Consider the following 14,235-nt stretch of genomic DNA (forward strand, 5'->3'; position numbering starts at 1 on the left):
AACTTACATGTTTTAGTTTCTATATCCAAACTAGAAGATTAACTTGTCAATTAAATTCTCTATTAAAAGTAGTAAAAGTTTATTTAATAGAAAAAATATGTATATCATGAAGTTCTCAGAAAATACATATATTCTTAATAATAAACAAGATTAAATCAGGTATTTATAAAATCTTAAGCTACAAACATAAGCTGTTTCTTCCTTTGACTTACTAGAACCTCCAAAGTTTGTTAAGAAATTAGAAGCTTCAAAAGTTGCAAAGCAGGGAGAATCCATCCAACTGGAGTGCAAAATAAGTGGTTCTCCAGAAATCAAAGTGTCGTGGTTCCGAAATGACAGTGAACTTCACGAGAGCTGGAAGTACAACATGTCCTTTGTGGACTCTGTGGCACTGCTCACCATCAATGAAGCCAGCGCGGAGGACAGTGGGGACTACATCTGTGAAGCCCATAATGGTGTTGGGGACGCCAGCTGCAGCACAGCCCTGACCGTCAAAGGTTAGATACACTAAGTCCCTTGCTTTCTTCCTTCTCCTCTGATCTGGATTCTTTCTCAGCAGTGTTCTGAGCTCCAAAACAAAAAGGCTAGTGAAGGGGATTGGCTTGCAATTCTTAAACTAGCTTTTATGACTTGTCATTTCTTACGTTAGTTTACTGTCATATGGTCACACCAGGCACTGAATGATTTAGACTCTAACATATTTTTCCCTTTTCTTAGACCAATGCTCTCATTGCTTATCTTCTTTTCTTCTGGTAGCACCTCCTGTTTTCACCCAGAAGCCTTCTCCAATAGGAGCCCTTAAAGGTTCTGATGTTGTCTTCCAATGTGAAATTTCGGGAACTCCCCCATTTGAAGTGGTGTGGGTTAAAGATCGAAAGCAAGTTCGAAGCAGCAAGAAGTTCAAAATCACCTCAAAAAATTTTGATGCAAGTCTCCATATCCTTCACCTGGAAGCCGCTGATGTAGGAGAATATTACTGCAAAGCTACTAATGAGGTGGGAAGTGACACATGTGTTTGCACTGTCAAGTTCCAAGGTTTGTATCCATGGGCCCCAAAATATATGCCTCTTGCTTTCATCTTTTCTTGCTTGACCAGTAATGTATTTGGCTGTGATTCTCATCTTTCTTCTCTAACTTCAAATTTCTTTCATTAGAACCCCCACGGTTTGTGAAAAAGCTCAGTGACACCTCAACCCTTGTTGGGGATGCTGTTGAGTTGCAGGCTGTAGTGGAGGGCTTCCAGCCCATTTCTGTCGTCTGGCTGAAAGACAAAGGTGAAGTCATCAGAGAGAGTGAAAACACTAGGATTTCATTTGTTGATAATGTGGCAACCCTCCAACTTGGGAGCCCAGAGGCCTCTAACTCTGGAAAATATGTGTGTCAAGTCAAAAATGATGCCGGAATGAGAGAGTGTTCAGCAGTCTTGACTGTCCTAGGTTAGTAACAAAGTGCAGCCTGAGGGGAAAAATGTCCATTTGACTGACCTATGACATCGCATGCAAATATTAGTCTTACCCATACTCTTGGTTTGAAAGATGACTTTGTGTTCAATGCAATACACTTCTTCTTTTAGAACCAGCCAGAATCATTGAGAAACCAGAACCCATGACTATCACTACTGGAAATCCTTTTGCATTAGAATGTGTAGTGACTGGAACACCAGAACTTTCAGCCAAGTGGTTCAAAGATGGGAGAGAAATAGCTGCAGACAGCAAACATCACATCACATTCGTCAACAAAGTGGCTTCACTTAAGATCCCTTGTGCAGAAATGAGTGACAAGGGGCTGTATAGCTTTGAAGTGAAGAACAGTGTTGGTAAAAGTAACTGCACTGTTTCTGTCCACGTTTCCGGTGAGTAGTGTGAGGTTTTCATGAATATATCATTTTCCCTGGGGGGAAAAAATAAAGCTTCTCTCTCAATGGAAAACTACGCTTCTCCATCCACATAGATCGGGTTGTGGCTCCTTCCTTCATCCGCAAGCTGAAGGACATCAACGCCATCATGGGGGCCTCAGTGGTTTTGGAGTGCAGAGTCTCCGGCTCCGCCCCCATCTCCGTGGGCTGGTTTCAGGATGGCAGTGAGATCGTCAGTGGGCCTAAATGCCAATCCAGCTTTTCAGAAAACGTTTGCACTTTGAATCTGAGCTTCTTGGAGCCCTCTGACACAGGCACATACACATGTGTGGCCGCCAACGTGGCTGGGTCAGATGAATGCTCGGCGGTCCTGACTGTCCAAGGTCAGTGCTCAGGGGCCAGACCGCTGCTTCTCCGTGCCTCCACTGCATGACTTAGTGCCTGCCTTGTGGGAGATTTCTGTATTTTGTCTTCGTGCCTAGTCCTAGTTCCCTTTTCTTCAAGTAGCAAAAAGCACTGCTCACTTGGATTCCTTTTTTTCTCTTGATCTTCCCCCTCCTCTGGGGTATCTAGAACCACCTTCGTTTGAACAAACCCCTGACTCTGTGGAAGTGCTCCCTGGAACGAGCCTCACATTCACCAGTGTCATCAGAGGCACCCCGCCTTTCAAGGTCAAATGGTTTAAAGGCAGCAGGGAGCTGGTGTCTGGGGAGTCATGCAGCATCTCTCTGGAAGATTTTGTCACGGAACTGGAGTTATTTGAGGTGGAGCCATTGCAGAGTGGGGACTACTCCTGCCTTGTAACTAACGACGCTGGCAGTGCTTCCTGTACCACACATCTTTTTGTGAAAGGTTTGCTCTTTCTTCCTAAAGCATGTATCTTTAACATTTTTTCTGATTCTTTACTTGAAGATGTCAACACTGCCTCCGTGTTTTGTCCTCCTAGAACCGGCCACCTTTGTGAAAAGATTGGCCGATTTCAGTGTCGAGACAGGAAACCCCATCGTTCTTGAGGCCACGTTTACGGGTACACCTCCCATCTCAGTGAGCTGGATGAAGAATGAGTTCGCCCTTACACAGTCTCAGAATTGCAGTATTACCATGACAGAAAAGTCTACCATCCTGGAAATCCTCGACAGCACGATAGAGGATTATGCACAATACAGTTGCCTGATAGAAAATGAGGCTGGTCAAGATATTTGTGATGCTGTGGTGTCTGTCTTAGGTGTGTTGACAGTTACCTCTTCTTATTGCTCTCTTTTCTTTCTTTCAAAACATCCTCTTTTAGTTAGTGTGACTGATTGATTATCATCCTTTCTACCTCAGAACCACCTTATTTCATTGAGCCTCTGGAACACGTGGAAGCAGTCATTGGAGAACCTGTAACTTTACAGTGTAAAGTGGATGGAACCCCAGAAATTAGAATTTCTTGGTATAAAGAACACACAAAGCTACGATCAGCTCCTGCATATAAAATGCAATTCAAAAATAACGTTGCCTCCTTGGTGATCAACAAAGTGGATCACAGTGATGTGGGAGAATATACCTGCAAGGCAGAAAACATTGTGGGGGCAGTGGCTTCTTCATCTGTGCTTGTTATCAAAGGTGATGATGGTTTTCTTTACAAGTCTTACCGTGTGTTGACAGATCCACTTTCTTAAAAACATCACAATGTTAATGGATAGAAATATGCCATGGTTGTTTTCTCTCTTATAAATAAGGATTGTCTATAACTTCTTTACAGAGCGCAAACTTCCACCTTCCTTTGCAAGAAAACTGAAGGATGTTCAGGAGACTCTTGGCTTCCCAGTTGCATTTGAATGTCGCATCAATGGCTCAGAACCTCTCCAAGTGTCTTGGTACAAGGATGGGGTACTTTTGAAAGATGATGCTAATCTGCAAACATCTTTTGTTCACAATGTAGCAACTCTTCAGATTTTGCAAACTGACCAGAGCCATGTTGGTCAGTACAATTGCTCAGCTTCTAATCCCCTTGGGACTGCTTCATCCAGTGCGAAGCTCATCCTCTTAGGTGAGTAACTCATCACGTTACCTCTTCATTATAAAGCAGTTTCACTGCACCCAACCACCAAGGACTGGTGCCACTTAGTTTCTGCTCCACGTCTGAGAGCATGAAAACTGAAGTCACTGTGTTGCTTCATTCTTTCCAGAGCATGAAGTACCTCCTTTCTTTGATCTCAAGCCTGTGTCAGTAGATCTGGCTCTTGGAGAAAGTGGTTCTTTTAAATGTCACGTAACTGGAACTGCACCAATCAAAATCACTTGGGCTAAAGATAACCGAGAGATTCGTCCTGGAGGCAACTACAAGATGACTTTGGTTGAAAATACCGCCACTCTGACGGTTCTCAAAGTAGGCAAAGGTGATGCTGGGCAGTACACGTGCTATGCAAGCAATGCTGCCGGAAAAGACTCTTGTTCTGCTCATCTGGGTGTACAAGGTACCTGTTGGAGTGAAGTAGCAAGGGCTCATTTCAACTTCTGACACCATAGGAGGAAGTGTGTATTTGAAAGATGTGTTTAGGACTAGGGTTTGGAAATTGGAAGTGATTCAGCAAATCTAGGGTCTTCCAAATGGGAGCAAGTTTTTAATTTAAAAAATACATATATAAAACTAGTCAAACATGGACTGAGGGTCCATTTTCAATGGCTGAAAATAGAGACTAGAGAGAGAACAGGAACTTTTCACAGAATGGTAAGATAATCCAAGTTTGAAAGAAACTATCTTTGGACAATAAAAGGAAGTTGTCTCAAATGATATATTGTCCACAGCAGTTTGTAAATTAATGGTTTTGTTCCTCACCTCAAACTATAAAGCCCTTCAAGAAGAGTCAGATTGTGTCAAATTCTTCTCTTCTGCTAGCCTCACTTAAATAATAGTGGAAGTCAGGGGACCGGAGAGTACATTAATATCTTACATCATGGAAGGCAACCATGTCTCAATGTAGCAAAAACAGTTCCTGTCTGCTGTGGTCAGAAATTAACTCAGTGAGCTGCTGGTCTAACTCATGAGAGCATTTTTAAAGACTTTTTGTGGTGATAGTTTATAAATAACTTGAAATTAAAATAGAGTTAGATTCAGCAGCCCATGTGCCCTGTGACATATTGCTAATTATTTTATCTCCCTAAACTTGAATTTTCTGATTCAGTTAATGAAGAAAGTATTGCTCTCCCCACTTCAAAGGGATATCATAGAGGTTGAAGAAATATCTATTAAAGTCCTATAGGAGAAAATAGCACTTTAAAATATTAAGATATCTGACCCAATTTTGCTACTCTGACACTTCCTGGCACATAACTGATATCTCTGCAGCCATAGGAAATAGACCTGTTCTGATTCACATACAAGAAAGTAATCAAATGCTCTTAATCCCTGTAAACCATAGAGTGCTTTCACCAACCGATACACACTCTGCCTCTGATCTTGCACAAAGAAGTGTCTTTTGCTGGTAGGAGGATTGCACAAGGATTAATGTCTCTTCTTCCTTCCTTTTGCAATAATATTTGAAGTGGGTGCTTACAAAAGTAAACACATTTTACTTGAGGATTTAGATTTCACTTACCTATTCTTTCTTGAACTGTAGCAAATAAATAAGTTTTCCAGAGCTAAAAACCTCTCTGTTTGACTTTTCACTTCATCCTGAATTATACATGTCTTTCCCATCTCTTCCCTTGTGTTTTCTTTCTTGCTTCCATAGAACCACCCAGGTTCATTAAGAAGCTAGAACCTTCAAGAATCGTGAAACAAGATGAATCTACAAGATATGAATGTAAAATTGGAGGGTCTCCAGAAATCAAAGTTTTATGGTACAAGGGAGAGACTGAAATTCAAGAGAGCAGTAAATTCAGAATGTCATTCGTGGACTCAGTGGCAGTGTTGGAAATGCACGGGCTCAGTGTGGAAGACAGTGGAGATTACACCTGCGAGGCCTCCAATGCAGCCGGCAGTGCAAGCAGCACGACCTCCTTGAAAGTTAAAGGTCAGCTCTTATCTCTCTTTTTTTTAAATTGGGATATAATTGCTTTACAATGTTGTGTTTGTTTCTGCTGTACAACAGTGTGAATCAGCTATAAGTATAAAAATATCCCCTCCTTCTTGAGCCCCATTCCCCATCCCACCCCTCTAGGTCATCCCAGAGCACCTAGTTGAGCTCCCTGTGCTATACAGAAGCTTCCCACTAGCTATCTGGGACAAACTGGGAGAGTAGCATTAACCCATCTTTTATGTCTTGCACATCCTAGTTGTCCTCTCAATTCCCTGTTGGATTCTCCATCGAGGTTCTAAAAGCTTTAAAAGATACAAGAGAAAATTAGAAGTGATACTCTCTCTCTATGTTGGAATAGACAACTGATTTTTACTTGTAAATACATAGTTAGAGAATACAGATTGATTTCCCTTTCTTTCTAACTTGATTTTCTTCCAACTTTAGAACCACCCATTTTCCGCAAAAAGCCTCATCCCATTGAAACACTGAAAGGAGCTGATGTTCACCTTGAATGTGAGCTTCAGGGCACTCCCCCGTTTCAAGTTTCTTGGCATAAAGACAAGAGAGAACTTAGGAGTGGCAAGAAGTACAAGATAATGTCTGAGAACTTCCTGACGAGTATTCACATCCTGAACGTCGATGCTGCGGACATTGGGGAGTATCAGTGTAAAGCCACGAATGATGTGGGAAGTGACACCTGTGTTAGTTCCATCACTCTGAAAGGTTAGAGACTTCAGCCTCTTGAGCTTACTAGTATTTTCCTTCTAACTTTAATAGTCTGTTGACCCCTCAGCTCTTGCTCCATCCTTTTCCACTAGTATCTCTTCTACTTTCCCGCTTTCTCCTTTCCTAAATCTTTTTATGTTTAGTGTGCATTTCAAATCCTACTAAGTACCCTTTTAAACAGTTTTCCCAATAGATTTTGATTGGATTTAGAAAGCTAGAGGGGCGAAGGTGTTCAACGCCTTCTGCTTAACACAAACTCTAGGAGGATTCCCTGATGGTCCAGTGGTTAGGACACGGCACTTTCACTGAGGTGGCCCAGGATTCAATCCCTGGTCAGGAAATTAAGATCCCACAAGGCTTGTGGCAAGGCCGGAAAAGTACAAAACTCTAATGCATTCTTGCTCCCACTCACCAGAAATGCCTCTTGAAGAAATGGAAAGAGTGCATGATCACTAGTTTGATTCCTAGCATCGATGGCTTTGAGGGAAATACTCTTAGCCCCACACCTTTTAAATCTCTTTTTTTTTTTGCCCCCTTTTCATCAGCACCACCAAGGTTTGTGAAGAAGCCCAGTGATGTTTCTACCATCGTTGGTGAAGAAGTTCAGCTTCAGGCTACTCTTGAAGGCGCTGAGCCCATTTCCGTGGTGTGGTTCAAAGACAAGGGAGAGATCGTCAGAGAAAGTGACAACATATGGATCTCTTATTCAGAAAACACTGCAACCCTACAGTTTTCAAGAGCGGAAACAGCCAATGCCGGGAAATACACCTGTCAGATCAAAAACGATGCCGGCATGCAAGAGTGTTTTGCCACGGTGTCCATCCTCGGTTAGTGCAGAGAGAATGTCATCATGAATAGCAGGCACAGACTTACCAGTGCCTGTGTCTTCTTGAGTTTTTCAATGGGATTTTAACACTTGAATGCAATTTATATCTCATTCCAGAGCCTGCAGCAATTGTGGAAAAGCCAGAATCCATAAAAGTGACCACAGGAGACACCTGCGCCTTGGAGTGCATGGTCACTGGCACACCCGAACTCACTACCAAGTGGTTTAAGGATGGAAAAGAGCTGACAAGTGACAGCAAATACAAAATAAGCTTCTTCAACAAAGTATCTGTCCTCAAGATTATTAATGTGGCCCCCGGTGACAGTGGGGTGTACAGTTTTGAGGTGCAAAACCCTGTGGGCGAAGACAGCTGCACAGCCTCCGTGCAAGTTTCAGGTTGGTTGGTTGGGTTTTTGTTTCAGTGTTATCATAGCATAGTTCCTGCTCTGTGTGTATGTGTATGAGAAGCTCCACATTCTACAGTGCAACGCGAGTCTGACATTCTCTGACAGCAAAATTAGAGGTAATACGCCTATTCTGTTGTTGTTCAGTTGCTGAGCCATGTCTGACTCTTTGCAGCCCCATGGATTGTAGCATGCCAGGTTTCCCTGTCATTCACTATCTCCCAGAGCTTCCTCAAACTCATGTCTATTGAATCAGTGATGCCATCCAACCATCTCATTATAGAGATAGGAGAAAAGCAAGTCCAAAAGTTCTATTCCTTTCTCTTGGAGGAATTACCACAATTCAGGGTGGTAGGAATAAAACTTAATTCCTGAATAAGCAATAAGGATACTGTGGTTTCCTACTGTCAGTTATGCTGGGATAATTCTCCACATAATGATACACAGCAAAGAGAGACCAAAATTCCTAAGTCAACAAGCACATTTTGCCCATTGATTCTCAAGGCTTTCCACTGTGTGAAGCCTCGGGCAGTTCTTTGATACCGCCACAAAAGAGCCAAATGGATCTAGGGATATTCCATCAAAAAGACAATAATTCTCTCTTCAAATCGTTTTATAACTGATGTCCCTTGTTTGTTTGATTTTTATCACATTCAGACCAAACTGTTCCTCCTTCATTCACAAGAAGATTGAAACAGACAAATGGTCTGTCTGGTTCCTCAGTGGTAATGGAGTGTAAAGTCTATGGATCACCTCCAATCTCTGTCTCCTGGTTCCATGAAGGAAACGAGATTAGCAGTGGAAGGAAATACCAGACCACCCTGACGGATAACACATGTGCTTTAACTGTGAACATGCTGGAAGAATCAGATGCTGGCAACTACACGTGTATAGCTACTAATGTGGCCGGTTCTGATGAGTGCAGTGCTCCTTTGACTGTGAGAGGTCAGTCAAAAATACAGTAAAATATAATTGCATTTCGTTATGCATTAAACATTTTTATAATCAAAATTCAAAAATGTTAACCTTTTTCTGATATGTGCTTTTTTGTTTAGAACCACCATCTTTTGTTCAGAAACCTGACCCCATGGATGTTTTAACTGGAACCAACGTAACTTTCACAAGCATTGTAAAAGGAACACCCCCTTTCAGCGTTAGCTGGTTCAAGGGCAGCAGTGAACTAGTACCAGGGGACACATGTAATGTGTCTTTGGAGGATTCAGTTGCTGAATTGGAGTTGTTTGATGTAGATACATCACAGAGTGGGGAGTATACCTGCATCATTACTAATGAAGCTGGCAAAGTTTCTTGTACAACGCATCTCTACGTAAAAGGTTTGTTTGACTGCTATTCTGCATTTTTACAGTTAACATAGGTAAAGTACTGGATATGCCCATATCCATGTGTATATGTGTTTGATTTCGTATTTTCAATTTGTCTGCTACAGCCCCAGCCAGATTTGTAAAGAAGCTCAATGATTACAGCATAGAGAAAGGAAAACCTCTGATCCTAGAGGGCACATACACTGGAACTCCTCCCATTTCCGTGACATGGAAGAAAAATGGCATAAATGTAACTCCATCTCAGAGGTGTAACATAACTACAACTGAAAAATCTGCGATTCTGGAGATCCCAAGCAGCACAGTGGAGGACGCAGGACAGTACAACTGTTACATTGAGAATGCTTCTGGGAAAGACTCCTGTTCAGCACAGATCCTGATACTAGGTTTGTTGTGATTGCACATTCCCATCTTTGCATACATATAGCCACCGTGGCATGCCTCCTTCATGACTGATTCTCTCTCTTGGCTGTAGAACCACCATACTTCGTCAAGCAGTTGGAGCCTGTGAAGGTGACTGTTGGAGATTCTGCCTCTTTACAATGCCAGCTTGGTGGGACCCCTGAAATTGCGGTATCCTGGTTTAAAGGAGATACAAAATTGAGACCTACTGCTACCTACAAGATGCATTTTAGGAACAACGTTGCTACATTGGTTTTCAACCAGGTTGATAGTAATGACAGTGGAGAATATATCTGCAGAGCTGAAAACAGTGTGGGAGAAGTTTCTTCATCAACTTTCCTGACTGTTCAAGGTAATTGCAATATCTTTAAAGTGAATGAATGTTTCTTTTGAACAAGATTTAAACATCTGGTGAGGGTTTTCTTTTTGGGAAAATCTTTCCAAATGCAAAGTTTTCTGCTTAAGTAGTTCTACCTACAAATTAGCAGATTATCTTTTTCGATCACCTTTACAGAGAGAAATAAAATGACTAAATCTTCAATTAGAAGGATCATGTCATCATTTGCCTCTATAATTAAATCTTTAAGAAAAACAAATAATCATAATTTTAAATCCCTACTCCCTGAGTGTCTCATTCAGATTGCTAGAAAGCAGTCTTAAAAAGTAAGAGAATCTGCTACATGCCAGAAATATACCTTAAACTAATCAGTTTTTTTATTGGCTTACATATTTTTACACCTGTCATGCATCAGTGTCAGTCACTCAGTCATGTCCAACTTATTGCGGCCCTACGAACTGTGGCCCGCCAGGCTCCTCTGTCCATGGGATTCTCCAGTCGAGAATACTGGAGTGGGTTGCCATTCCCTTCTTCATACCATGCATCAGCATGCCATCAAATTAAAACTTTTGCTCCAAAAATTTACCTACTTTTCCCTGAGTCCAAATTAATTTAAGAGTTGTGAATACCTCCTGATATCCTGATATTTTTATAGAAATTCCATTATCTAGGTAACAATAATTGTGAGAAGAATATTCAGTAAATTCAAAATGTTCAGAAGTATTCATTACTTTAATTCTCTTCCTACAGAGCAAAAGCTTCCACCCTCATTTTCTCGACAATTGCGAGATGTTCAGGAAACAGTTGGGCTGCCAGTTGTTTTTGAGTGTGCCATCAGTGGATCAGAACCTATCTCAGTGTCTTGGTTTAAAGATGGCAGGCCAGTGAAAGACAGCCCCAACGTACAAGCATCATTTTTAGATAATGTGGCCACTCTAAACATTTTTCAAACTGATCGGAGTTTTGCAGGCCAATATTCTTGCACAGCTACAAATCCTATAGGTTCTGCTTCTTCCAGTGCCAGACTCATTCTCACAGGTGCGTGAATTCCTAAGCTTCTATTTTTGTAAGTAAAATTGTTATAACCAAATTTGAAATTAGGGGAGGACGATTTGTGTGACCTAGGATGGTCAGGTATGGAGCCTGAAACCTTGTCTTTCTGCTGTCCTCCCAGAGGGGAAGAACCCCCCCTTCTTTGACATCCCTCTGGCCCCTGTGGATGCTGTGGTGGGAGAGAGTGCGGACTTTGAGTGCCACGTGACTGGGACACAGCCTATAAAGGTCGCCTGGGCTAAAGACAACAGAGAGATCCGAAGTGGTGGAAACTACCAGATTAGTTATCTGGAAAACAGTGCCCACCTGACCATCCTAAAAGTGGACAAAGGAGACTCTGGACAGTATACATGCTATGCTGTCAATGAAGTGGGAAAGGACTCCTGCATGGCTCAGCTCAATATAAAAGGTATCTTTGCATATCATATCCTAAGGGTGCAGTTTTGTTAGAACAGATAATATTTAGGATTTTTTTTTCACTTAGGACATTTTTGAACCACTGACATAAAAAAATGTTTCAGAAGAAACAAATTTCTCTAGAGAAAAAATGATCTTTTAAAATCTGCAATTCTCTAAAGTTTCTCTCCCCCTCCTTTTGCTTTTTACAAATATCTGGTTCTGTAACTGGCCATAAGTTATTCTTATCATCCATCCCATAAATCAGAGAACAGTTTAAAATAAGCTTGTTAAAACTAAAATATACAACATTGTTAATCAGCTATATTCTGATATAAAGTATTTTTTAATTTAAAAATAAAAATAAATACAATAAACTTGTGGAAGGAGGCAAAATATTTAGGAACATTACACTAATATGCTGTATTTAGTTGGTCAGCATTGATTTTGAACTTAAAATATGGCTTCTCTTTCTTGAAAAGCCTCCTATTAATAACCTACTTCTGGATTCCACTTCATATGTCCTTGAACTTTCTTACAGAGCGGCTGACCCCACCAAGTTTCACTAAAAAACTCTCCGAGACGGTAGAAGAAACAGAAGGGAACACTTTCAAACTTGAGGGCCGTGTTGCTGGTTCCCAACCCATCTCTGTTGCTTGGTACAAAAATAACATCGAGATCCATCCAACGTCTAACTGTGAAATCACATTCAAGAACAACACAATTCTGCTGCAGATCAAGAGGGCAGGCATGGAGGATGCTGGTTTGTACACATGCAAAGTGTCAAATGATGCAGGCTCTGCTCTGTGTACATCTTCAATCATCATCAAAGGTAAGTCTCCTTGACTGCCCTCAGCATGATGCGTTTTTCCTTACTGCCCATTAGACAGCCATGTGTGTTTCTTCTGACATCTCAACCTACTTCTGAATTCCAGATATATATTATTTAATTGGCTTGCTACAATTTTACTTATGTTTACTAAGATACATATATATATATACACACACATGTATTATTTGTATTTTAATTACATGGCTCAGCAAAGTAGGTGTCATGTTATAGACTATATATCTTAGCTTGTAAATCACATCCCAAAATGTTGTCAGGTAGTTAGAAGTCTAAGGCTACTTTGAAATTCATGCATAAATGACATACAAATTTTTATGAAGCACACTTGTTTTTAAATTTTTAAAAATTTTCATCATTGAATATTATATTAGCTTTGCTTATTATGAAGTCTATCACATTCTGAAGCATTCTCTTTTCTAAGGATATTTCTAAAGCATTATGTCTGACATATATTGCCCAAAGCTTTTAGCCTGTAAATGAATATTAATCTCATGCAAGAGGATGAAATTTACTCTAAGAGAAAAAATGGGTGGAAAGATGTATATCATTACAAATATACAGTCATAGCTTGAGGCAAAGAAATAGACTGTATTGTTTAAGGAGATTGTCTCAATCTGAGCTTCTAACTATAATGGCTTCATCCAGATGATTAGGAGGCAGTTCATCAAAATCACTTTGCAATCTAACTTCATTGAACAGCTGGGAGTTAATTACCAACTCTGATGATCTAGCTGGCCATTTCAGGGTGCACAGACAATAGGCTAGGCTAATATCATCAATAGATTAATATTACTAATAAGGTAATATCATTGAGTTAACTTGTAATTCAGATTTTATCATTCATTTAATAGGACTTAAATGCATTTAAACACATTTAGTAAGATGAAGAATATGTGCTTAGTGGTGGCTTTTATTCATGATTTACATTCATGATGGTTTTACCATTGAGTAGATAGATACTTTCTATAGAATTCTGAGGCTTTTTAATACATAGAATTTTAAAGAGTAAGGCATCAGAAGTTTTCATCTGTGCAATCATAAATGTTGCCTTATTCTTCTTAAATGTAGGTCTCAGAACGGTTGAGTAAAATCATTATATAATACTGAGCTATACACAGCCTTCCTATCATGTTACTGATGTCTTCTTCATTGGTTTTCAGTTGAGCACTGAGCTTCAACTCTTCATTCCTTTGGGCAAAGATTGGGTTTTTAAATGCTACTGTAGCTACATATAATAACTAAATCTGAACTTCAAGGAAAATCACATATTAAGATGTGGGCTCATGGATTTCTCAAATGTTGGCTTTCTTTCCCAAAGGATAGCAAGCATTGCATATCATAAGCAGAATTCTCCAACAGGCTCTTAGATTTTAGAGTTCAGTGAAAATACAGCTGCACGCAAGTTTGAGAGAATCAACAGTATACTATATGACACCGAAGTTTATAGTAACTGCCGGTGCAATGTTTGTAGTGCTTAATCAGGACACAGACGCTTGGGTAATTCATGGTCAGCATGGCATCTGTTCTTTGCTTGTTTTTAAACCTTTTTCTATTTTTAAAATCCAACACGTGTAACCAGTGTTTTCAGAAATAAAGGCACGTGATTCAATTCTACTATTGCAATCATTGCTACCTGTTAGAGGCAAAACATTCTTTTCTGGAATTTAATACTTTTTTGTTTTTATGTTCCTCATGAAAATACCTTTTTAATTCTAGAACCTAAGAAGCCACCTGTGTTTGCTCAGCACCTTACCCCAGTAACAGCAAGTGAAGGAGAACTTGTGCAACTCAGCTGCCACGTCTGGGGATCAGAACCCATCAGGATCCAGTGGTTGAAGGCTGGCAGAGAAATAAAGCCCTCAGACAGATGCAGCTTCAGCTTTGCTAATGGGACTGCTGTGTTAGAATTTAAGGATGTGACTAAAGCAGATGCAGGAGATTATGTATGTAAAGCTTCCAATGTGGCTGGAAGTGACACTTCCAAATCAAAAGTGACCATTAAAGGTACAGATTTCTTTGACACTATTATTTAGATTAACTGC

The 14,235-nt window shown here is 40.5% G+C and overlaps 1 protein-coding gene across 1 annotated transcript in view; it reads left to right on the top strand.

The window, feature by feature from the left end:
* The window catches only part of TTN (titin), a 274,932-nt gene that overhangs the window by 85,603 nt on the left and 175,094 nt on the right, over positions 1–14,235 (top strand). Inside the window, exons 76-97 of the mRNA XM_081579499.1 lie at positions 216–497; positions 757–1,035; positions 1,155–1,436; positions 1,574–1,852; positions 1,951–2,238; positions 2,429–2,707; positions 2,802–3,080; positions 3,182–3,460; positions 3,600–3,887; positions 4,027–4,314; positions 5,572–5,853; positions 6,304–6,582; positions 7,131–7,412; positions 7,529–7,807; positions 8,473–8,760; positions 8,871–9,149; positions 9,263–9,541; positions 9,631–9,909; positions 10,645–10,932; positions 11,069–11,356; positions 11,885–12,175; positions 13,910–14,197. Coding sequence (XP_081435625.1) covers positions 216–497; positions 757–1,035; positions 1,155–1,436; positions 1,574–1,852; positions 1,951–2,238; positions 2,429–2,707; positions 2,802–3,080; positions 3,182–3,460; positions 3,600–3,887; positions 4,027–4,314; positions 5,572–5,853; positions 6,304–6,582; positions 7,131–7,412; positions 7,529–7,807; positions 8,473–8,760; positions 8,871–9,149; positions 9,263–9,541; positions 9,631–9,909; positions 10,645–10,932; positions 11,069–11,356; positions 11,885–12,175; positions 13,910–14,197 — 6,225 coding nt within the window. The remainder of the gene's footprint in view (positions 1–215; positions 498–756; positions 1,036–1,154; positions 1,437–1,573; positions 1,853–1,950; positions 2,239–2,428; positions 2,708–2,801; positions 3,081–3,181; positions 3,461–3,599; positions 3,888–4,026; positions 4,315–5,571; positions 5,854–6,303; positions 6,583–7,130; positions 7,413–7,528; positions 7,808–8,472; positions 8,761–8,870; positions 9,150–9,262; positions 9,542–9,630; positions 9,910–10,644; positions 10,933–11,068; positions 11,357–11,884; positions 12,176–13,909; positions 14,198–14,235) is intronic.

The sequence above is a fragment of the Giraffa tippelskirchi genome, chromosome 3 (genome assembly GCF_054371585.1).
Source record: "Giraffa tippelskirchi isolate mGirTip1 chromosome 3, T2T-mGirTip1v1.2.pri, whole genome shotgun sequence".
NCBI classification, from domain to species: Eukaryota; Metazoa; Chordata; class Mammalia; order Artiodactyla; family Giraffidae; genus Giraffa; species Giraffa tippelskirchi.